General features: G+C 42.7%; 1 protein-coding gene across 1 annotated transcript in view; it reads right to left on the bottom strand.

Annotated features, from left to right (window-relative positions):
• Positions 1-25690, bottom strand: part of GRHL2 (grainyhead like transcription factor 2) — a 117315-nt gene that overhangs the window by 41389 nt on the left and 50236 nt on the right. Inside the window, exons 4-7 of the mRNA XM_084864626.1 lie at positions 23588-23981; positions 19721-19776; positions 17588-17744; positions 15463-15574 (exon numbers count right to left, since the gene is read on the bottom strand). Of these exons, the coding sequence (XP_084720752.1) occupies positions 15463-15574; positions 17588-17744; positions 19721-19776; positions 23588-23981 (719 nt within the window). The remainder of the gene's footprint in view (positions 1-15462; positions 15575-17587; positions 17745-19720; positions 19777-23587; positions 23982-25690) is intronic.

Below are 25690 nucleotides of genomic sequence, written 5' to 3'. Positions count from 1 at the left end.
ATGTAGGACTTATTTGTTGCTTTAATCCCTATTATCCACCCCACAAACACTAGCTATTAATAGCTATTAATGTATTCATTTATTTAAGTTTTTTAAATTGGTTTTTTAAAGGGAGAGGGAGAAAGAGAAAGAGAAAGAGAAACAAAGACAGACACATCAATGGGTCACCTCTTGCACTTGCCTAGACCAGCAATTGAATCCACCACCCTTTGATATATCAGACGACGCTCCAACCAACTGAGCCAACTCTGCCAGGGCGCATATATATATATATATATATATATATATATATATATATATATATATTATGCAAAGTGTCCCCTTGGGAGTTCAACTGACCAGGAGTTCAATTGCCCATTATGATGTGTGCTGACCAACAGGAGGTGGCATGGAATGAAGGAAGGCACCAGCCAGCAGCCAGTAGATGCTAGGGACCCTACCCGTGCAAGAATTTCGTGCACTGGGCCTCTCATATTCTTATACGTTGTGTTGATTTGCCTGCATACATAGCTTTTATTTTCACAAATTGTATGGAGCTATGAGTAGGGTTGCCAGATTTAGCAAGTATTTGGGATATACTTGTCAAAAAAAAAAATATTTGTTCTTCATCAAAAATTCAAATTTAACTGGGGACCCTGTATTTTTTCTGGCAAGCCTCACTCCAGACCTTTCCAATCTAACTGTAGCTACATAGAATTCCATGGGGACCATTGGTCACAATTCATTCTCTCTCCTCAGAGATGGGCCCTTTGGTAATCAAGCTCTCGGGTACCTCAAACATGCCTGTGATAAAAGTCTTCATTGCTCACTGTCTCCATGGTCATGGCCTCAGTTGGTCTGCAGGTCTGGACATAAAATTCCCAGTGTCACTGCTCACTACTGCCTGAGATTTCTAGCTTATGGCTGCCATCTGAGGTTTTCTTTTTCCTTACTCTTGGCCTCCTTAGATATGACATCCTACCGTAATTCTGTCCCTTAGGTACTAAATAAACATTTGTCACATCCTACTTGGCTGGCATCATGATAAAACCCTTCTGCTTTTCTTCGAGGCCAGGTTTACTCACAAACTGATCACCTAATCACACATGTTCTTCCTCTCTAAGCCTCCATAAGTTTTCTAAAATGAAGTTATGACCATGCGTTTTCCTAAGGCTAAGTCTTTCACCCTGACCTGTCACATCCTTCTCGCTTAGGCCCCATACGATGCCTCTGTGCAGTCACAGCCCACCCCACACAGGGGGTCAAAGGAAGACTCAATTATAATGATATTTATAAAACAAATAGACCTCTTACAATGTCCCTTCTGAGTTAGGATGGGAGGTAGTTACCACAGCTGACTTCCAGGATGTACAAAGTGACCATTGTCTACAAAACCTGCCATGTTTCTTGTCAAATGGTTGTTTGCAGGGTGGTGGTGTTCCGGGCTCCCTAAGTTAATGCTTTAAAATGCTGTAGACTGTTTCCCTAAAGCGCACATCTGCAATCATCTTAACTGTTTATTCCTCAGTTGTCACAAAACCTAAATTCATGTCACCCTTCACCAAAACTGTAATTACTTTCTCTTATGAATACAACTCATTCTGTTTTGTGAATTAGGTTGAGAATAAATGAAGCAAATACACTTTACTATAAAATCTTGTGTGTTTCCCACAGGAAAGTCAGAGAACATGAACAAATAAGAAAAATATTTAAAAGTAGCCACAATCTACTCACTGACAACCACTAAAAACATATCTGTATATACTTCATTTTTCTTATCTCAGTCTCTATCTTCCTTTCTCCAAAATGTATAAATATTTTTAAACAACATTATAACAATTAATTTTCAAATTGCTTCCCCCGCCCCTTAATACATCTTCAGCATCATTTCATATCAATAAATAAACTTATAAAAAATACTTTAGCCCTAGCCAATTTGGCTCAGCGGATAGAGCACTGGCCCAGAGACTGAAGGGTCCCAGGTTCGATTCTGGTCAAGTTTAATTTGCACACAAAGGGACAAGACTGATGAGGCTACTTCATACCGGGAGGTTACGTTAACATGTGTCTTTCCTTCATAGCATGTATATTTCGTGTATTTGTTTACTTATCACCAGCATTTTGTATTCGTTATATACTAGTATGCTATACATAGGCAAGAAACGTATCTTAAATACTGCTGTCTCAGAGTTTACTATCATATGAATAAGATGTACCCCATATGTTAGTTGAGTGAGAAAAGAAGTGAATAAGTGGCTCCCTAGGCATTCTAAAAAAAAAAAAAAAAAAAAAAAAAAAAAAAAAAAAATACAACAAGACTGATGCCACACACTCCTCTAATTATGAAATATAAGAAATGCCTGTTCATCTTGATCCTTTGATTTTAGTCTCTAAGCCAGGGATTTTCAAGTGGTGTACTGCAAGAATGTTAAAACAGGCAATTTAGTCAGGGACACTGACCTCTGTGAGCTTAGGTTGTCAAAAAGTAAAAAACGACAACAGCCAACACAACAATAGCCATCCGGTATGAATGAACCAAAATTATACCTATTTTTTTTTTTTTTTGTCAGATCAACAAAAAATGTATGTGAGTGCTGCAGAACTTTAGTCACTAGTGAATTGTGTCATGAGATGAAAAAGATTGAGAAACCACTGCTCTAAGCCATTCACCTACTACTTCATGACCGTCATACGCATACGGATGGCGCTTTGTCCACATGCACATTTGTCCAATGAATGAAGTGCTAATGGATGTATCTCCTGCTCTGAAAACTGTGTTAATGTGTCCTTTGATGAGTGTTGCTTGCTCAGATTTATGGTGTAAACATAGAAATTCAGCCACTTGGTATTAAGCCTTCCTTAACTTAGTTCCTTAAGAAAGTCTCTCAAGCCCAGGTTTTGTAAACTTTGGCAGCTACAACCAGTAGAAGCTATTTTTAATGAGCTGGTGCCGTGGTCGGCAAACTGCGGCTCGTGAGCCACATGCGGCTCTTTGGCCTCTTGAGTGTGGCTCTTCCACAAAATACCACGGCCTGGGCGAGTCTATTTTGAAGAAGTGGCATTAGAAGAAGTTTAAGTTTAAAAAGTTTGGCTCTCAAAAGAAATTTCAATCGTTGTACTGTTGATAGTTGGCTCTGTTGACTAATGAGCTTGCCGACCACTCAGCTGGTGCGATGAGCTTAGCTTCCTAGAGTTGCTATGACACATTACAACAAACCTGGAGGTTTAGAACAATAGAAGCTTATTCTCTTCTGCCAGACGAGACAAATCAAGGTGTCAGCAGGACTGGCTCTCTCTAGAGGCTCTGAACAGTCATGGGTCCCACACTTCCCTCCTGGCTTCTGGTGGTTGCTGGCAACCCTTGGTGTCCCTTGGCTTGTAGATGGGTTCCTCCGATGTTGCCGCTGTCCTCATGCTCTTCTCCCCTGTGCCTTTGGGTCTATTTATCCCTTCTCTTCTGAAAACTTGTCACTGAATTCAAAGTCCATCTCATCTTGAGATCTTTAACTCAATGACATCTGTACAGTCTTTTTTTTTTTTTTTTTCTAAATAAGATCATATGTACAGGTTCTAGATGTTAGAACATGAAGATATCATTTTTGAGGGTCACCATTCAATCCCCTCCATCTGAGATTCCTTCTCATCATCGGGAAGTCATGTTATTTTAGTGAGTGACTTTTTTTTTTGCATGAGAGCCACTATCGCTGAAAAATCGTCACCCCACTTTAAAAAGCATTATACAGCACGTAATTGGGACCATATGACATTTCGGATGGACTTGCTTTTCCTATAATTATGGAGATATTTACAAACCGGTGTACAAAACATTTAGCTTTTATACTGTCTCATGTTATGTACACCGGTTTGTAAATATCTACATAATACTAACGTCCACTTGGTGAGGATGGGGATATACATAGGAAAATGGCTGAGATGTTTCTATAGTAAAAACCACATGATGGAACAAAATTATAACTGGTTGAAATGGGTCTCAAAAAAAAAAAAAAAGCATGCTAATTGAATCTAAGTTAAAAGGTAGTTTTCATTCATCTTAGTAATTTTTACACAAAGGGACAACCCAACAACGCATGGCTAGCTTGAATGATCAGGAAGAAAACCATAGGAGGAAGAAATGGGAGTTTGTCTGATGAAATAAACACGAAGTCTACCTTATTGTGAAGTCATGTTACGAGGGATAGAGTTAAACTTCCCAGAGTCCTCTATGGTTGTGTGTGTCCTTGGAATGTCAGAGCGAGGAGTGAGGGAGAGCACAGCCATGTACCCTCTCTAGGGCCCACATGACACATCCTTCTTCTCAATCCTTTCCCTCCGGGGTGGACACAAACACCCCATCTAGGAAGACGAGACCGCTAACTATGTAGTAGACTTGCGTGTCACCTGCTCCAAGAAGTCTGCTTGCTCTCAAGCCTGCAGTCCCATCCTAAAACACTCATTCCTTTCACAAAGGCATGGTCATCTACTGGCATTAAAATGTAGATACTCTTGGGATAATAAAAACTGCCACAAACGGAGAACTCACGGGGGGGGGGGGGGGGGGGGGTGTCAAGGCTGTGTGGAGGCTTTTACCAACGTGACCTCCCCTGATCCTCACAACCCAGCCTGTGGTAGGTACCGGCACCGTCCTCCTGCCGAGAAGTTGCTGCTTGCAGAGAACCACGTGGCTGGTAGCAGGCCAACCTGAGAGATTTGAATCCGGGTCTGCTTGCTGCCAAAGGCCAAACTTGTAACCACTGCCTATATTTATCTTGCAAACCAAACAACAAATCGTCACCAGATCCTAACACCTCGCAGAGAAAAAATATCACAGCATAGCCTCCACGGCAACTGGCTGGTAGAGAAACACTGTGGAAAGTTCGACGGGACAGAGAGACATGTTTGATTACAAATTCCTTCAGAGAGGAGAACGAGGGTGGGGTGCTGCCCTGGAGAGGAGCCGAGAAAGCACCTCCACATCCTGCAGGCACCACGGAGACCAAAAGTTCAAAAGCCAGCCCTTTTGGGGGAAAACAGCGGGTGTTTCAGCAAAGGGCATTGAGCATGGGTGAATGCGCGATGCTTTCATGTATGTTTCTGGCAAGTTACATTCTACACAGAATTATAGGATTGGATTATTTTATTTTAACTGCTACGGGCAGCATGATGGTAAATCATTTTGCTATCTTTTATTTTTTTTCTTTTTATTTCTTTTCTTTTCTTTTTTTTGCATATGATCAGTGGTGTATGTGTGTGATTCTGGAATGCCGTCAAAGGAATTTTTAATGCTTTCCCCTTAATTAAGTTTCACATGCTGGGTAAATTATAACTACCCCTTTTAATTATTTTTGTATATATATTGCTGGAGATTAAAAGGAACGGTGTAATTAATATAAAAATTGCTTCTCTCCTGAAAGATGTGGATGCTGTCTGGACTGGTGAAATAATGAAGCTGGAATGCTTGAAAACAGCTCAGGGCGCTACTGCCAATTCGGTGTGCACACACTGAAGCCGAAAAAGATTTCTTTTTAAGCCAAGAACACGGGGTGGTTTGTGTGTTTTGAGAACTGGATATACGAGGAATCCACTTAGGGAGGCACAGAAGCACAGAAAGAGAGCACGAGGGAGGGGAGGACACACAGGCCTGAATTTAATGTCTGTCCTTCTCTCACCAAGCCCTGTGGCCTTCAGTGAGCGATGGCCCTCTCCAAACTTGTATTTCCTCCTCGCCAAGAGAGAGACAGCACCCAAGACAACAGATCCTGCTGGCACCATGGTGGGTGATGGTCCTACTTTGCCCATCTCACCGGACCTCAACCCAGTGGTCCTCTTTGTCTGTGAAGTGGTCACATGGGATCAGCTCCAACTCAGGAAAACAGTGCAGGGTCGTTCTAGGAGGATTCGCTCGGACTCTAAACAGGTGAACTAAGTCAACCTTAGTCCAAGTAGGTTCAGAGACGTTTTTAAAACTCAAAAAAAGCAGCTCCTTCACACCGAATGGCTCACGAGAAGGCCAATGAGCTACTTCCTCCAGAATGCTTCTCCCAAGTCAGAGGTGGATGTGTTTCCTCAGGTGTGAGGACACTTGAGCTGGGCTGTAGGGGCATTAAATGTATCTCCATCATTTGGTCCCGGCCCCTGAGCAAATAACAGGAACAGCACCCGTTTTTAGGAGCCACGTGTGTGCTGGTGTATATATATGTCACAAACATTCGTGTGGACAATCCTGATCAGTAGCTTTTTAAATTATGCCTACTTTATGGAATGGAGTAGGCATAATTTAATGGTCGCTTAGTTTTTTGTTTTGTTTTGTTTTTAAATATATTTTATTGATATTTTTACAGAGAGGAAGAGAGAGGAATAGAGAGTTAGAAACATTGATGAGAGAGAAACATCGACCAGCTGCCTCCTGCACACCCCCTACTGGAGATGTGCCCGCAACCAATGTACATGCCCTTGACCGGAATCGAACCTGGGACCTTTCAGTCCCCAGACCGACGCTCTATCCACTGAGCCAAACCAGTTTCGGCGGTCGCTTACTTTTAAGGGGCCAAGCTCAGAGTGGAACCTAAGAAGTTCTGTCAACATACGAAGCCAGAACCCTCTAATCTTCATGATAATACAACCTTACAAATGAGCACTTTTCCATACACAATCCAAAACACTGATGGCAGAAATTATATGAAGACATAATCTGTGACTCATAGAATGTCACTGCAAAAAGAGTGACTCTTGATACTAAAGTAGGAGCTGATAATCTTATTACTAATGACTATTATATTCTCACAGGTATCATTTAAGATGCAACCTTTCTTGGAATTTTCCCTTTAGGCTAAACCTAATATTTTATTTCGGTTTGAAGCACCTATTTCTAAAGAAGAAATTGTATGGGCCAATGTTACATCAATGTTGTATTAGTCATAATTGTAGCATAAGATAAGCATTGTACATGGTAGCCCAGTACTGTGTTCCATGTATGTTAGTACTTTTATTCTATTTCAATTCATTTTTCAAAGAATGTTAATCCTGACTTGATTTCAAACTGACCCAAGGTCATTTCCTGTGTGCAGACATACATGCACACGTGCTTATGTATCTACCATGTGCAGTGTGGCTTCCAGCTGAACTTAAATCAACTTGGATGGGCTTAAAACTAAGCTCTTTTTATTCATCTATGTTACTCAGTGGTATTTAACTTCATTCAAACCCTTTTGTCTCTTCAAACTCTTTCGTCTCTTACAAATCATGTCTGGTACTTTCTGAAAGCCCGCTGAATGCGAAGACAGGGATAGTGCTTTGGAAATGAACTTATTCTTGTACTCTGCATGAACTAGCCGTGTTTTATTTCAGTTTTCCATTCTTCGTTTCACCAGTTATACAGTAACACCCTCAGGGACTGACGGGTGTGGGACAAGAGGTGACAGGCACAGGAGCAGAAGGCATTGCCCAAAGTGGCATCAGCCATGCTCTCAGACCTACACACGGGCGCCCTACCCCTAGCACAATAGTGCCCAACCTCTTTCCACCCCAGAGGATATTTCTAGAAACTGTAATACCCCCCAGTTAAAGAGCAACACTCATTCATAAAAGAAAATTGAGTTCTTTCTCAAACAATGATACTCTATTCGTCATAAGAGTCTTGAAAATTGCTATTCTATGGTAAGACACTCTATCGCCTCTCAAAGACCAATTCTAGCGTCAGGCAGCCCTCTGTGTCAGCAATAATTTTGAAACACATAAAGTTGGGCTTTTGAGGTACAAGGCAGAGCAGATGTAAACAAAAGAAGTGGCTTTTAGGTAATGGGAGGTGCAGGACTAGGACACATTACAAGAACTGTAAACCATCACATGGATTATCTTTCACTACATTTGAACCACAGACTCAATCCCTCAGCTGCTCAAGTTCCATTCAGATTCACCTCCATTCCCCATCGCCTCCATGGCCCCGGGCTGCCAGAGCTGCCAGAACCTCCTGGTTCATAGGTTGATGCTCAACCACGCTGGGAACAGGCATGGGCGATGAGCCTGTGATGTGTGTGACGGGAGCAGGGTGTGGGAGGGGAGACTGCACTGGCTATTCTAGTTTGCTACATGAGTGATTTTTGCAATCCCTGTGATTTGAATCACTTGTGTTGCCATTCCTGTCTATTTTCCCATTCATGATTAGAAGGTGTCGGTATTATTTCAAAATGGAAATTCTAATTTTCTTAGATTTCTTCAAGAAGATTTGGGAGGGTGAAATAACTCCTTAAAGAGACACAACCCAGCCAGCGTGCCTCCGTGGTTGAGCATCAACCTATGAACCAGGAGGTCATGGTTCGATTCCGGGTCAGGGCACATGCCTGGGTTGTGGGTTCAATTCCCAGTGTGGGGCGTGCAGGAGGCAGCCAATCAGTGATCCTCTCTCATCATTGATGTTCTATCTCTCTCCCTCTCCCTTCTCCTCAAAATCAATTAAAAAAATAAAAAAGGCTGAGGCCGGTTTGGCTCAATGGATAGAGCGTCGGCTTGGGGACTGAAAGGTCCCAGGTTCGATTCCGGTCAAGGGCATGTACCTTGGTTGCGGGCACATCTCCAGTAGGGGGTGTGCAAGAGGCAGCTGATCGATGACTCTCTCTCATGGATGTTTCTAACTCTCTCTCTCTCTCTCTCCCCCTTCCTCTCTGTACAAAATCAATAAAATATATTTAAAAAAAAATAAAAAATAAAAAAAAATAAATAAATAAAAAAGAAGATAATTTTGTCCTTCAAGGGAGGAAGCTGTTGCCGCTGTCAGGATTTTCCTTTGTAATGGTGACTGACCACAGCACCTGGGGGCTCCAGTGTGAGTTCACCTGGATCAGCAGCCACCTCAGAAAAGCCGCAGAACCTCTGTAAGCTGGGGTGCTTCCTGGTCTGAGGGGGGGAGATGGTACCAGCACCCACCTCGGGGGCTCGCTGAGCAACGAGGGGCCGATCATTTGCTGAGTGCTCAGTTCTTCCCAGACCTCATCTTTTCGGAGAAACCAGTGGCGGCTCCGCATTCCTGGAGCCCCTTCAAAGGACTTTCTCCAGATCAGCTTCCCCTCCTTTTTGGCTTCTACATCGCCAAGGGCTCAGTTTAATTTGGGGAAAACTTTCTCTTGGCAAGTTTGAGATTTTGTAAACAAAAAAAAGGAAAAACGGTAGGTTTGCCTGTTTTCGCACTTGGGGGGCTGTTGGGAAGACGTAAATCTTGTTCGTGCTGAAAGGCGTGGTGAGCGAGGCCTGGAGGGCGGCCGAGACCACCAGCCCTGCCGTTCTGTTCAGTAAACAGAGTCTCAGAAGCCATGAGACCCTGCCTCCAGCTACCATTTGTCATTTTTCAAGCCGAACAAATAATACTAAAGAAATGTGAGATCGTCAGGTTATCTGTTGTTTCATTAAAACGAATCAATGAAGAAGGAAAATAGTCGGGCCCCAAGCAAAACACATGAAATCAAGGAAAGCCTGGGTTATGTGTTTGAGATGAAAGCATGACCTTATATAGCTAACAATAAAGGAAAAGTCCCACCAAGTAGGGGGGAACGAATGTGGTGCCCAGTAAATGTGAAAAAAGGGAGAGAGGACAGGAATAAACATTTTACAGTATTAAATACAGTGGATCTATGAAGTAGTTTTAGGGGTGTGTGTGTGTGTGTGTGTGTGTGTGTGTGTGTATCTCTTTAAGGAGTTATTTCACCCTCTCATTAAAATAGATTCTCAGAGGGGCCTCCCACCATCCTCTCTGGAGCATTCCTTCTGTTGAATTCAGGGTTTTTAAATCATCAGCAGAAAGGAAACTATATATCAGAAAAGGTTTATTAACTACTAGAGGCCTGGTGCACAAAATTTATACCCATGGGGGGAGGGGAGGGGAAGGATAGGGGTGTCCCCTCAGCCAGCCTGCACCCTCTCCAATCTGGGACCCCTGTGGGATCAACCAAAACCACTGGCAGTCAGACATCCCTCTCACAATCTGGGACCACTGGCTCCTATTTGCTCACTGGCCTGCCTGCCTGCCTGATCACCCCTAACTGCCCCTCCTGATGGCCTGCTCACCCCCAACTGTCCCCCCCTGCCTCCCCACCAGCCTGGTCACCTCTAACTGCCCCCCCCCCCCTTGCTGGTCTGGTTGCCCCACGCAGCCTGCTGTTCAGTCATTTGGTTGCCACTGCCCGCCCCCTGCTGACCTGGTCACCCCACACAGCCTGTTCAATTGTCCGTTTGGTTGTTTCGGTTGTGACAGTCACTTAGGCTTTTATATATACAGATAATGTCCTGGAACCAGATAAACACACTTCCCAGGAGCAGTAAGAAAGATGGTAAATGAGCACATACATTGTAATATTTAATTTCTAAATCTAGCTGAAAAAAAATACTTTTTGATAATTTGCTTTTAAACAATTTCTACTGTTTGGGAAACAATAATAATTTCTAGTTACGTTAAAAAGGAGTAATTTCACCCTGGCTGGTTGGCTCCACTGGGCAGTCACCCTGTGCATTAAAAGGTCACTGGTTTGATTCCCAGTAAGGGCACAGGTATGAGTTGCAGCTTGATCCCCAACCTCCAGTAGGGGGAGTGTGGGATCAATGTTTTTCTCTCACATCAATGTTTTTCTCTCTCTCTCCCTTCCTATCTAAAAAAATTTAAATTTTTTTTTTAAATTCAATAACAAATATATTTTTTTAGCCCCTGGTTTATTAGTGTATGTATAGCATTTCTATCCTAGCAATGAAGTTCATCCTAAGGGCTATACGATAATAAAATAATATTTTAAATATAAGAAATTAAAGATCAAATACACATTTAGCCGCCCTGGCATCTAGAATACTAGGACCAAAATCGATTCTTTGAGAAAGGCACAGAAGTGTGCATGACCCAGCCTGATTTCCCAGCTAGCGAAACCCGTGCCTGCTGCCGCAGTGCTACCTACACACACAAAACCACATGCGGTGTTCATCAGCCCGTCAGCACTGGGTGAGCATCCATTCTGTGCCAGGCTCTGCAGCAGGTGCTGGGTATACAAAGGTAAAAAAAATAAAATAAAAATCCTCTCTCTAGTCAAGAAGCTCAGCATCTAGTGTGATGGACAGAATGTAAAACGTTAAACCAAGTGAAACATGTCTAGATAGAAACCCAAACCCTGCAGGGCGTGGATACCTCTGCCAGGAAGATTAGGAAGATCTCCCCAAGTGGGGACAGAGTTCTTTAGGGGTAAACGATCTACCAGGTAGAGGAGGAGGGGGCTATTCCAGGCAAGGGGAGCCTCGGAGGAGGAACAAAGGAGAGACAGGAAGCAACTAGAAAATCTGGCGAGGGGCAGAAATAGGCCTATAGATTTGGCATTCAGAAATTTTAATGAAAACGAGGTTACACTGGGTTGAGACATGAGTAATAGTTAGGGTTTGGGGTAGGAAGTGGGCTCCTCTCTTAGGAAACACAGAGCTTGAAAAAAGTCTGCAAAGATCAGGACCTGGGCAGATGGGCAGTTGGTGAACCATGGCGTTGTTCTGGACCCTTTCCAGAGCATCTAGAAAGTTCTATCAGGACGCCCCGATCACCCCAGGCACAGCTGCCGGGGAGGAAGTGATCCCCACTCCACCCCCCCCCCCCCCAAAAAGCTATTGTCCTCAACAAAATGAGCTTCTAGGACTCACGCAGAAATGTGCATGGAGTAACTGAAAACCCACCATGGCTCAAATACTGAAAATTAATATATGCTGCCTGACCTAAGATTCAACTTTTAGAAATGCTTGCATTTTATGTTTTAAACCTTAATAGCCCACCATACTTTTATCACCTAAATGTTTCCTAACTGAAGTTGAAGATGAAAAGGAATTTCCTGTAGCAGCAGCTATAGCACGTGTCTATCACAGAGGGTGCCTTGGATTGGGAGAGCTGGTGCTCACACTGAGAGCGGAGGACAGACAGCAGGACCCAGGCCACAGTGCCTGCCTCAGGCCCGGCTCTCCCCTCCTGCGGAGGAGGAGGGACCGCGGCCTCTGTGCTAATGTAGCGCTCCCTCTGCCTGGACTCCCACCAGCCCTGGAGGGTCGGTTGTTGTTGTTACGGTTATTAAGTTGGCGGCTCTCAAGGGGTTTTGTTTTGAGTCAAGTTTACTTTTTCCTTTTCCTACCTGTTTGGAAGTGTGGAGACAGTCTAGGAAAACAATGACAATCAAAAAATTCCATTTACGTGGACTATTTGTAAAGGAAGGTAGCCGGCACCTACCCTCCTGCAGGGAGAGAGCAGATTTGTCTAATCCTGGGGGAGGAGATGAATGGCAGGGTGGGAAACCCTGCTGAAGAGGGGTGAGCTTAAGGGAGCTCTTGTCTCCTAGGCCCATCTGGGCCATGAATTCATGCAGACTACCTGGCTTTCTGAAAGGTGGCAGCTGCCTCCCCCAACCGCCTTCCCATCCCTCCTCCCCAATCTCCACCCTCCCCCTTTCTGCACAGCTCTGACTAGCCCAGTCCAGGTTTGGCTATGAAAACTGTAAGAGAACACATTGGTAGCACACAGCCAGAGACACCTCCTCTGGGAAAACCAAAACGGGGTGTGTGTGTGTGTGTGTGTGTGTTACTTAATTGTCATCACAACTTGTATCTGAAAGTGGAGTATGGCTGCAGACAAGAGCGCTCCTCCCCCTCCCCCTGGACAGATCCCCCGCCAGCTGAGTAACTCCCAGTGGTCAGCGCAACCTGCCTTCTCATAGGCTTCTGTCTGAACTCTCAGGGAAAACCATTTAGAACAAGACTTGAAGAAATGTGTCGATTTCGTTGGAACCTACGTTTTCATGGAAAGCTTTGCCTTAATATACAACTTCTATCAACAGGGCCCAATTTTAAAAACTGGCTCCTAAGAAACAGATCTGTAAGAGGGCACAAATGAAAATCCTATAATCACACATTCATAGCCGAAGATGTGCTATAATTGCCTGCCAATTACCCTCGGAAAATTACAGGATTTATATTAACAATGTAGCTCGTACATGCTGATGTATTATAATCACCTACAGGGAAAGATGACTGTGGACCCAAATTAAAGAGAAAGCTTGACTAAAGAGCACAGGGCAGATCTCACAATTTCACTACAAAAGTATACCAATAATGGCTACATTACTGTGACCCTCAATTAATGATGCTTATTTGTAGATGCTTGTGGGATCCATCCTAGTACCTTATCCAGACCACCCATTCTGAAGGTGCATACCCGGCCACATTCATTCTTTTAGAACACCTACACCGTAAAGCAGTTAAGTGACTCTTAATTGGGTCCACAAGAGGACAAGTCCAGGTGAGTGTGCCTCAGTTTATCTGTGGTGGCTTCTGGCTTTCTTTCTATGAAGTTGAATTAATGGTCCAACGTCTAATTTTCCTTCTCTACTTGAAAGGGAACAAATAGAAAAATGCGCCTGCCCCTGAACGTGATTTGGGAATTACCCCAATGCTTGAGTAGACTCGATCGGTAGCTTTATTTTGTGACTTGTCTGGTTTCAGATATTTTTCCAAGGGCTCCCACTGTGCTAAACTAGGTCACTCTGCTTGCTGTCATTCACCCAGTGGGTGCGTGCGTGTGTGTGTGTGTGTGTGTGTGTGTGTGTGTGAGTAGGACTCTATGAGAGAAAAGTCTGAAGGCAGGCAGGAGGCGGTGAAGAAGAGAGAGAAGATCTGAAGTCCTATGGGAGCTGAGGAATCATTTCGGTCTAAGGAAAGCAAACCCTGTAATAATATCCAAGTTGAAAAAAAACAGGTATGCCAGTCACATGCTTTTATTATTTGCCTTAGTTGGACCTAGTCCACATTTCTATTTAAATGCTCCTCTCATTTTCTTGGGTAATAATTATAAGGTTAACTTTTCAAATAAAATAAAATTGTTCCTCGGCTCCTTGCAGATTGGCTACCACGCAGGTTAAGGCAAGTATCTCCAAACCCGTGTCCTAGCCAGTCCGCCTTGGAGGTTCAGTGCATGACCTGGGCGAACAAGACTGTTCTTATCTCAGCTCACGCACTAATTAATGGGGACATGTCTTTTAGGATGGGAGGTCAACAGGCCTCTCTAGGCTCCATTTCCTCGTTTATTAAAGATGTGGGACTCGTTAATAGAAGATGTGTGTGTGTGTGTGTGTGTGGTGTGAGGTAAAGAGTGGCATAAACACTTTGCAGGGTAAACCAGTAATTAGTTTTAATATGCTCTACCATGAGTCTCTCAGCTTAACTTAGTCACTAACCTCTCTGCCATTGATCAAAGGTTCCAAGCCAGGGGAAGATAGAACGTGTGCAAACATCCTTCTGATGTAATTGCTCGGGAATACTTTCTGACATTCAGCACGATGGAATCCTCCACCTTCTCTGCACTCCCTGGGACTGCATGCAGCCTCTTAGTCTGAAGGACGGAGTAATGAAGCCTATACATGAGAAATTACCTGCTGCTTGTGGAAACAGCATGGAACATGCTACACATTACTTAGAGACATGTATATTACTGCCTGTGTTTTTGAGTAATTTCTAGAAACTGTTATTTCCAATCCTGACTTCCCTGCTTTGCTCTGGGCTTCAGAGGTTGGTTTCTGAACCTGCGTCTGAGGGCACTCCTTCGCCTCCCTGCTCTTGGTGTTGAGAGAAGTCTCTGCAGAAACTCCCCTGGTGTTCTGCCTCCTTTTGGAAAGCAGGTCCCTCTGTGGCCACGGCTCCTGCTGAGGCAGCCCCACCATTATTCCAGCTCTTTCTGGATGACACTTCCAACACCCACCATCCTCTCCTCCTTTTGATCCTCCAGCCTTGTGGGTAAGAGCAACAGATTCCTGCAGCTGCTCATCTCTGGACTGCCCCAGGGTGCCTCCAGCTCTTCCAACCTTTGCAAAGAATCCCCTTCATGGCTCCACTGGGCATGGGCTCTGCTCCCCTGCTTGGACCCTGAGTCTCGTGGAGGGGCCTCAGGTCTCTGGGGGACAGACATTGTGCTTAGGAGTATACGGCCTCCAGAAAATGTACTGGGCAGATTCAGTACTTCTCAATGCCAGGGAAGGTCTCTCAAAGGTCTCATTGCCTAACCACGTAGTACTATTGGCACAAGACGTGTGTGAGAGTGAAGGAACACTGGGTGGAGAAGTAGAGAACTAGAACTCCCTATCCAGGTTTGTACCTTAAAGCCCACAGCACCTGGTCATTCACGTCACCGAGGGATCAGAGTTCACACGACCTGCTTAGACACGGACACGGCTCTTGCAAACCTAAATATATTACCATTATGGATGCGACACAGTTACCTTTCTTACAATGAAAGTGCTCTGCACTCAGCCCAATTTCAACTTCTCAGCCTGATTGGCACTATATGTAGTGGCAAAGGAGAAGTGCCTAGCCTGGTGCCTAGCACTTCACGAGAGCTGCATGGGTCCTGGCTGTGACTTCTGTGCTGGGGACCTCCTGTGCATCATGGCGACTTGTCAGCTCGCCAAAGACCACGCAGGGAGGCTGAGGTCAACTCACCGATGTCGAGGACCCTCTGCTTCGCCGTGTGCTGCCGAGAGTGCCAGTATTTCCAGTATTTCAGCTGCTCGTCTCGGTTCTTGTCTTCACTGAAGACCACCATCACCACGCTCTGAGGAGGCAAGGATAATGGAACTTACTTTTTGTTCTGGGCCTCGGTTGCTCACACGGTCTCTTCAGAAAGTCCTACCAGAGGTGCATTTCTGTGATGCTGCTTTTCTTGCTTTACAAAAGCCCAGACATGCTCAGTTACATGGTTTTGTTTTAAAATGAGCCTACTGCCCTAGCTAGTTTGGCTCAATAAGTAGAGCATCAGCCTGTGGACTGAAGGATCCTGGATTCAATTCTGGTCAAGAGCACATGCCTGGGTTGCGGGCTCAATCCCCAGTAGGAGATGTCCAGGAGGCAACCAATCAGTGATTCTCTCTTATCATTGATGTTTCTATCTCTCTGTCTCTTTCCCTTCCTCTCTGAAATCAATAAAGATATATTTTAAAATAAATAAAGTGAGCCTACTTAAAAAAATGATTGGAGCTCAGCCAGCGTGGCTCAGAGGTTGAGCATCAACCTATGAACCAGGAGGTCATGGTTCGATTCCTCTCAGGGCTCATACCCAGGTTACAAGTTCAGTCCCCAGTGTGGGGTGTGTAGGAGCAGCCGATCAATAATTCTCTCTCATCATTGATGTTTCTATATCTCTCTCCCTCTCCTTTCCTCTCTAAAATCAATAAAAATTGTTTTAAAAATGATTGGAAATGAAAAGAGCATATAAGGGGGAAAAATCCTACATCATCTTTAACCTAAGTCATAAACAACCAGATAAACTAATTACTAGCAAATTTAATACTTTTTGAGGTAAGTAGGAATACAAAAAAAAATATTTTTCTGGTACTGAAAACAAGCACATTTTTGAAATTTCTTATCCTTAAATATAGAATCTGGCACCATTTATAAAGGAGGAAATATCTGTTTCTGGCCTAATTAAGTGCCTGAGGCTGGAACACTGGGTTAATGAGAGAAATGTTAAAGTAATGAGAGGAAAATTAAAAGATGAGTTCACATTGATGAGTACAAATGTACGGCACAGATACTTCATAGACCAAATGATACAAGGTAAACTATGTTTTTTTTTTTATTTCAATAGAAACTCATAATCCAAAAACTCCTTTCGGTTCTCAATTATAAACAACCTCATGAAGCTAGATACTGTACGTGTTAATTCACTGTCCTTTAGATAATGAAGAGGGTACCAAAAACAAACAAATAAACCAGCTCAAAGAACCCTCCTTACAGTATCAGGGATATGACTCTCCCTTCTCACTCCACATCCAACATACTTCTTAGACACTCCACAAGATTATGTCATTGATTTGTAATATTCCTGAATCCTTTCTCCTCTGAAGCATTTACACACTAGGAGCACAAAGCTTTTTACAACAGGGCAGGAAAGTCCTCCAGCCTCTTTCCAGAGCTTCTGCTCTACTTTTCCTTTTCAGTAGCGAGGGATTACGGTTCCCTCCCTTCTTGGCAGCAGCGAGAGTGCCAGAAGCTGGCAGGCCTCCAGGGCACTTTCATTTCCCACACATCGGACCAGTACCGTGAACGTGAAAATTCCTCCACGTCACTCCTGGGAGGGATCACAGCACGCCTCGCCCCTGGGCTCCTGAGTAAGCGCTGGGCCACGAGGGCTCTTAACCAAAGTTGCAAAGGGTCTGGGGACACAGATGAATGGCCTTCTCCTTTACAGAAAAGAAAGTAGCAGCAAAACATGTAGAAATGTGTTCTGACTTACAGCTCCTCACTTGAAAAAATTTAAATCAACTGATTAAAAACAGCAGCAGCAGCAGCTAGGTAGCGATCACACAGACCATGAATGAAGCTGGGAAAATTCCTTGGAGACATTCAGAAAGCATGTCCCAACCACGTCCCTTCCCCGGGGCTTATTGGTTACTGATTAAAATGATAAACCGCGAGCCAATAAGTTCGCTTGCCCCAACTCTCTGACATTTGTTCTGGAGTTATTTATTTTAGAATTTTTTTTCCCCACACCCTTCCCACAAGGCTCGGAGGCAGCGATTGCATTCCTCTGATCCCTCTGATTTCCTGAAGAAACTGCGGCCCTTACCCTGACTTTGCTGATGGGGTGTCGGAAGCATTTGTTGTCGCCAGTCTCACTGAGCGTGATGGCGTAGAACTGCCCCTTGTTGAGGTAGGTCATGGGGCCCTCCCCCTGCTTCTGGCGGAGAGACTTGGTGGCCTCCAGGGTGTACTGAAACGTGCCGCTGTGAACAGAAAAAGCAAACAGGGGTCAGAGCCACTCACCCGAACACTGCTGATCAATTTCATTTCACATCGATTATCACTTTGTATGAATATTAACCCATATTTACTCTGTTTCGGAGACAAAACACAGCATATGGCAAAAGAGATGAGACCAGACCAAAGGTCACTGCTAGCACAGTGTATACAGACAGCATTCTTAATAGCGGCCCATAAACCAGATGGTTTGGAAGGAGAGGAAGCCCGTGATGTGCCTGGCCAAGGGTGCGAGGCTGTGCTGGGAAAACCTCTATTGGGTCTTAGCTGGCAATAGGCAATGCCTGAAGTTTAAGAATGTATAGAGCTTGCTGCTTTTATCCTAGTCCCAAACCAAGTGTGTGAATGCTTTTGTCCAATTCATATACATGTAAATCACCTTCTATTTGTCTCAACAAGATATTGCAAATATATTCTGCTTTTAAAAGCTTCAAAATGTGAAAACCCAAAACTCAAAACATTCATTAATAAACATCTAGTTCCATAACTGGGAGAATTTTTTTTTTTTTTTTTTTTTTTTTTTTTTTTGTGTGTGTGTGTGTGTGTGTGTGTGTGTGTGTGTGTTTTGTTTTCTAAGCCTGCAAAAGCACTCGTGACAGGTATGTGCAAACTGAAATGGTCCATGGGCCAAATCCAGCTCACTGGCTGTTTTTGTAAATAAAGTTTTATTGGAACACAGCTATGTTCCTTCATGTAGTGAATGTGGATGGCTGCTTCTCAGTAGCTGCTTTCACACTGCACAGCAGAATTGAGTGGCTGTGACTGCATAGCCACCAAATCTAAAATATTTACTAGGTAGCCCATTACAGAAAAAGATTGCAAATTGTTGCCCTAAATGATTGCCCTAATATTTAAAAAATATGATGTAACTTAACAAAAACACTCTTTTCCCCACCTTTGAAGAAAATATCAATTGTTTAAAATGAGCAGCATGTATGAATTATAATCTCTTTAAACATGCTCATTCAGAAATATTTATTGCTGCTACACCACAGGACGGCTCACACTGCCGACACAATAACAAAAACTGTGTATTTTTCTGAATCATCAGAATCTCTTCATTGAGTCTAACTATTTTTTTAGCCCTCAAAATGGCTTACAAGATTACTGGCAACTCTTGCTTCCTGTGTTGAACATTTTTGCAATGTCGATTTTTTTTAACTTTTTTTTTTTTTTTAACTTTTATAATGAGAAACCATTTGAAGGACAGAATAATATTCCTCTTACATGATAAAAATCATAGGCATAAGCTGATAAACTAAAAAAATTCCAGAATATGTCTTAGACCAAGGTGGGAAATAAATCATTCAAGACAGAATCAATTCCACTGTCATTTTGTATAGAAAAAGCAATTCCAATATAGCCACTGAATCATAAAATTTGCAGCCTGGACAGGATATTAAGGACTGCCTACACCAGTAGCTTGCATCTTGTTTAGGGCACAGACTGCTTGAAAAATGAGAAAAAATGTTTATATGTGCTTTCCCAGGAAAAAAAAAAAAAAAAAAAAAAAGCACATATAAACATAAATGGTTCTGAATATAATTTCAGGGATCTCTCTAGCCCTCTCCCTTCCTCTCTCAAATCAATAATTTTTTTTAAAAAAGTATTTTTTTAAAGGTTAGAAAGTATAACTTGGGGGTACATTTAGTTTCTTTTGTTGTTTTTTTTAAATATATTTTTATTTATTTCAGAGAGGAAAGGGGAGATAGAAATAGAAACATCAATGAAGAGAGAGAATCATTAATTGGCTGCCTCTTGTACACCCCCTACTGGGGATTGAGCTAGCAACCTGGGCATGTGCCCTTGACCGGAATTGAACCTGGGACCTTTCAATCCGCAGGCCGACGCTCTATCCACTGAGCCAAGCCAGCTAGGGGTTGGGAGTACATTGAAAGGCTCATCTGTCATCAGTTTCCAGGGGCATCTCCTGGTAACCTACCTTGATGTCTGGTCATACATGTATTCCTCAGCTCCGACTGAAGCACTTCGAAATTTCTACAAAATAGCCAAGATATGGAAATTAAAACCAAGAAGTGAGGTCATTATTACAAATTTTAAAAAGTGATAAATGTATCTGAACTGTTTTGTTCTCACTTTAGAAAGGAGAATTATATGTTGTTTGGCATTACATTCTCAACTGCAGTGAAAGGGACCACCCTGTGGGCACAGAACCCACATGTCACCTGCACAGTGGGAACTATCCTCACCAAAAAGCATGTGTGCTCTGTGTATTATTCACGGGTCTGCAGGTGTGTCCTTAGAGTGTCTGCAGGATCTGGAGACTGTTTCCTCAAACATACAACAGCTCTTCCACTGCCTATTACCTCTAATGCTTATTCCAAGTCATAGAACCTGAGTTACTGGGACAGTAATTACACACATCATAGTCCAAGCATCATAGTAGAGGGATTTGGAACATAGTTTCCAGAGCAAGACTGTGTAAGGTTAAGTTCTGGCTCTCCTGCCTGCTATCTGTGTGAACTGAGGCAAGTGCCATATTTTCTCCATCTGTAAAATGCCTGCTTATAGTGATTAGAAGGACTAAATATGCAAATAAAGTATAAGAACAGTAAGCGTGATACAGTGGAACCTCGATTTTTTAGACTTAATTTGCTCTGGAAAGCTATTTGAGAAGCCATTTGTTCATGACAGAGAATCAAAGATTCAGATTTAAGCTTCTTGTACAATCAATCAATCAATCAGCAAAGCATTTAATGAGGATTTTTTGAGGCTTTATCATCTTCTTGGTGCCAGGAGAAAATATAGAAAAATTATAAGGCACTGTACTGTCCCCAGAGAGATAAAAATTGGTGGAGGAGATGGGTAAATTCACATGAAAAGAAACAACAATACAAAAAAAAAAAAATTACAGCAAATGACTAACTATGAAAGGCTATGTTGAGTCACTCTGGAAAAGTGCAGAACAAGCACTGCCAGGAAAGGAAAGCCAGCAATATTAGAAGAGTTCATGGAGACTGTGACCTTTGCTCTGACCCTTGGAAGCCAAAGAGAACCTGGGTTTACTGAAGAAATTAAAAGAAATAATCCGGGTGAGAGAGGACCACCAAGACAAAATGATAGGTACGAATGTGGTTCGTGGATGGAGTCAAGGACATAGGCCTGCCCCGGTTCTGAAGGAAGGACCTGAGCGTCCACAGTAGCCACAAGCCAAATGTGCGGAAGTTGATTAGAATTAAAGTTAAACATTCTGTTCCTCAGTCAAACAGCCACCTTTCAAATACTACATTGACACATAGAACTAGAGGCTGCCATCTGGGACAGCATAAAAGACAATTTCCATCGCTGCAGAAAGTTCTACTGGACAGGACGAATTTATGAAAAGGTACTTATACTTAGTACAGTTAAGAAATAGGAATATTTGGAATAGGAGGAGAGCAAGAAGGAAAAGATACTTAAGGAACTATTTTAGAGATGGAGGGGATGCATTTCCAAAGTCTTTGAAGGAATATGTAATAACCTGCAACAACACATAGTGAACCAGTATTAATAAACATGGCCTTGAATAAACTTATTGTCAATGCCATAGAGCTCTGCAGCCTGAGGACAGGCTAGCCTACTAAAACATATTGGATATCTAAGGTCTATGGTTCTAATCCCCCTGATTCTAATCCCCCAGGTGATATGAAAAGGTGTGATATACTACAACTGTTCGGACTCAAAGAGATTATCCATATGCTCACTGAAATAAAGAATCACTTCAGTAACTATCAGTGCATATGAACAAGAACTATGAAAAAAAATAGTTGATATGTTTTAGACACAGAATTACTGTTCTCGAGTTTAAATTTTTCCCCCCTTAATTGTTACACTGTCTTTCAAATTAAAAAAAAAAAATTAAATGTAGAGTCCACTTGGAATATATCACCATCCTCTATGAGGCATGGTCATACTAATGGGTCACATGGCCCTAAATGATTTAGTATTAAGAATCAGAACCAAAATGCTTGGTCCATTCTGGCTATAGTTACAATGCTTTATAACTGTTTGGGCATCTTTTGATATAATTTGTAGGATGCCTAAAGGCAAGCTGACAGCCACCATCACCATACCTTACTGTGATTTGATGTAGTGCATCTATATATTTCTTAATTATTTAGGTCAAATTACTCCCTTCCTGATACCCCCCCCCCCCCCCCCACACACACACACAAATGAGTCATTCTCTAATAGAGAATGAAACCTGCTCATTCAACAAGGGTCTTAGACATTTTAATAATATTCCTAAAAGAATACTAGATTTTAGACAAACTTCCCTTAGTGAAATTTCCTTGGTGAGGTTCCTGAGCTCACCTAATCTATAGCCTGTTGGCCATGCCACAGCTAAAGATCATAATAGAGCATTCCATTTAATTCACAGCCAGATTGAAATACAATATGCAAGGTAAACACTGATTTCCAAGACTATGAGAGCAGCTAAAATATTCCAACTATTCCAAATTCAGTGGGAATCATCTTCATATATAGTTTCTGGTAAGTTACTTTCTCATGCACCTAAAAATAAAACCCCAACTACAATAGCTTCCTTTCACCAGCCTCTTTATCTACAACACAAACACAACTGATAACACATCCCCCAAAGAGCAGGATGGTTCGTTGACATTGGACAACATCCATGGGCTCTTCTGTGACTAATGGAATATTTCTACACCACATAAGAAAAACATCAGGGCAGCCCTTTGGTGAAAAAGCATGTACTTCACATTCCCATGTGGAGTGATTCTAAAGCAAACAAGCCAGCAGCGATCATTGTTTCTATAAATTCTATGGGCACAGGAGAATGGGTACAAAGCACACATACACACACTTGGTTATTGAAAATACAAATTCTTTCTTGAATATTCAATCAGACAAGGTCGTAGAAAGTTATATTGTGTGTTGTTGTTGTTTTAAAGAATAGGCAGACAACTGTAGCTACCCTTTGAGAAGGTTACAAACTAGAAGAGGTCAAGGTAAAAACTTTTAAAAAATAGGAAGTTTCCACACGAAAATCTCTTGATTCCTTATAAATATTTAATTTTTAAGATCAAAGCTAAAACAAAGGAATCTGTCAGCTAAGAGTAAAAAAAATATATATATATTCCTCCGCATGCCTACACCAATGGTTTATGGAAACCTGCTCATAATAAAAGATACAAACACATTTTAAAAAAGAGCCATCAACTCACAGCTCAATTCATTTATTCCACTTAGAAGACAAAAGTTAGCTGAGGATCCCAGTGGGCAATGAGCGTTGACCCATGAACCAACAGGTTATTGGTTTGATTCCCAGTGGGATCGCTTTCCTGGGTTGCCTGGTTGCGGCTATGGCTCAATCCCCAGTGGGGGTGTGCAGAAGACAGCCAAGAGATGTGTTTCTCTCTCATCAATGTTTCTCTCTCTCTCTCTCTATCCCTCTCCCTTCCTCACTCTCTAAAATCAATAAAAACATATTTTAAAAAATAAAAAACTCAACAGGTCTTAAATTTGTTTTTAAATTAATAAAAAAATTAAAAAAAAGTTTGCCGAAACTGGTTTGGCTCAGTGGATAGAGCATCGGACTGCGGACTGAAAGGTCCAGGGTTCGATTCCAGTCAAGGGCATGTACCTTGGTTGCAGGCACATCCCAAGAAGGGGTGGTGCAGAGGCAGCTGATCAATGATTCTCTCTCATCAATGATTCTCTCTATCCCTCTCACTTCCTCTCTGTAAAAAAATCAATAAAATATATTTTAAAAAATAATAAATAAAAAAGTTAACTGGGGTTCTGGATTTAGGTTCTTGCTACTGATGAAAGAGCAGGGACTCACCTCGGAGGTCCCGTCCTTGAAGCTCTCGCTGTAAGTGCTGTCCGGGGTGCTGCGCTGGTCATCCTTGAGGTAGGTGCCGTGGCTGGCCATGGAGGGCGCACCGTACTGAGTCTGTTCAAAGATGACCACACGCTGCTCCTCCCCGTCCCCCCGGGGGTAGTGCACGGGCGGGGCCATGAAGACCGGGGTGAAGTCCTCGGCTTTCACCACCGTGATTCCCGACACGGGGATGATGGCAGGGCTCTCGGCGACGCTGGCGCTGTACTGCTCCCGCTTGGAATTCTCCAGGTGGTCTTGGTTCAGGGAAAGGTTCACAGGCACAGTCTTTAGCACCTGGACGCGGTTTTCTCCTCCACTCAAGTTGCTCTGGGCTTCGCTGGTGCCAAGGCAGTTCCTGTGTGTGGAAACCCACCCCAGCATAGGAGAGAGTTAGGAAGCTCACCGTTTTGCAGCTTGTGATAAAAGAACGGAGGCAGGCCGTCATCGGCGGGTGTGAATGTGTAATAATCAGAGGAAAGGCTGATGGGGAACTTCACAACGGGAGCCAAAGGATCTCTGCACCCCTAGGACAACTACACCTGCGTGCCTCCTGCAATCAGTCCCACCTAGAAAGTGCTGTGACTTTAAAAAGGAAGAAGTTCATCTTAATTCTAAGCAAGTCTCTACATCAAACCTTCAGCTCTCAGAAAGCACAGGAGCTGGAGGAAAGACTTAGACGAGTCTCTCTTAAGAAGCAGTCAGACAAACCAGAATGCCGCACGCACATCTCACTGACCTGGCTTCTTCAGTAAGTCAGAGGCTTGCAAAAGGAAGAAGGATGGAAGGGTTATTCTAGACTAGAAGAAATTTATAATGAGAAGTTCTTGTTTGGATCTCGATCTGAACAAACCAAAGAGGCATTTTTGAGGCAATTGAATATGGACTGGGTGTTAGGTGATATTAAGAAAGTATGTTAATTTAGTTAGGTGTGGTAAGGATTTTGAGATGATATATAGTGTCCTGGGTTTTTTTAGATATACAAACCAGAAGGAGTTAAGGTAAAATGACATGACTTATTTTAAATTCTATTGCCATTGAATAAGGAAAAAGAGGGGAAGAGAAAAGGTAGAGATTAAGCAAGTGTAATAAACGTTATTACCGCTGAATCAAGTGGATCGGGTGGGCATTTGGGGGTCACTACATGTCCTCTTTACTTCTGTAGATGTTTGAAAACTTTCAAAAGAACACATTTTAAAATAGCTTTATTTTAAAAAGGCAGGAGAACTGACATGGTCATTTGAGGAAGGGCGAGAAGGATATTTTTCACTTTCCTGTGGGCTACACTAAAATTTAGAAATCATAGGAAAAGTAAGAAGTGAGAATTTATCATTTAAATATTTTCACTAAACGAAGGAATAACATGAGCTCACTCTTGCCTTAACATTGAATTATAAAAGATCTCTCAGATCTCAGACCTCCTGGCTGGTACAAAGAGAAAGGAGGATTTAGAAAATTAATTCTTGCCAGGCTAGAATGAAATATTTTCATTTATACTAAAGAATTCTGGGAGAGAGCAGAAGAAGAGAGAGACTCATTAATGGAAGATTATTATTGATAACAAAATGATTTTACTAGCAAAGTCTTTGTGGTCAGTAAATTCTTAGGCCACCTCTCACTTATTTATTGATTCCTCTGATGGATACACAGAGAAAATACCTGTCTTGTACAGAGCCCTGTCCCCCATGTCTGCTTTATTTAAACTAGCATGCCCCTTGCAGGGCTTACTGGCATCTCTCACAGAGAACAATATGCTAATAACATTGGTTCTTCCAAGAATAGAGCTCTCTTGGCTCCTCTCTATAAAGGAAGTCCATTAGCTTCTGAGCTTGCCTAACTCCCAAGCAGGACTTGGTATTTCAGCTTTGATTTTTCAGATAAAACTTCAAAGTGAAGCTGGAGGAAAGAATGGCTCCACACGAACACAGCCAGCACAAAATATCTACACGTCTCCGAGCCTGTCACAGATCTGTACAAACCATTCTAGAAAATAACCCTTTAGAGAATAAAACTGTAAGTCTACCAACAGTCTGGCTTTCAGTAATCACCTGCTTTTGTGGCCAAATC

Source organism: Pipistrellus hanaki, assembly GCF_964339955.1.
Source record: "Pipistrellus hanaki genome assembly, chromosome: 17".
Lineage (NCBI taxonomy): Eukaryota > Metazoa > Chordata > Mammalia > Chiroptera > Vespertilionidae > Pipistrellus > Pipistrellus hanaki.
The sequence above is the reverse complement of the archived record's forward strand: the minus strand, read 5'-3'. Positions and strand labels throughout refer to the sequence as shown.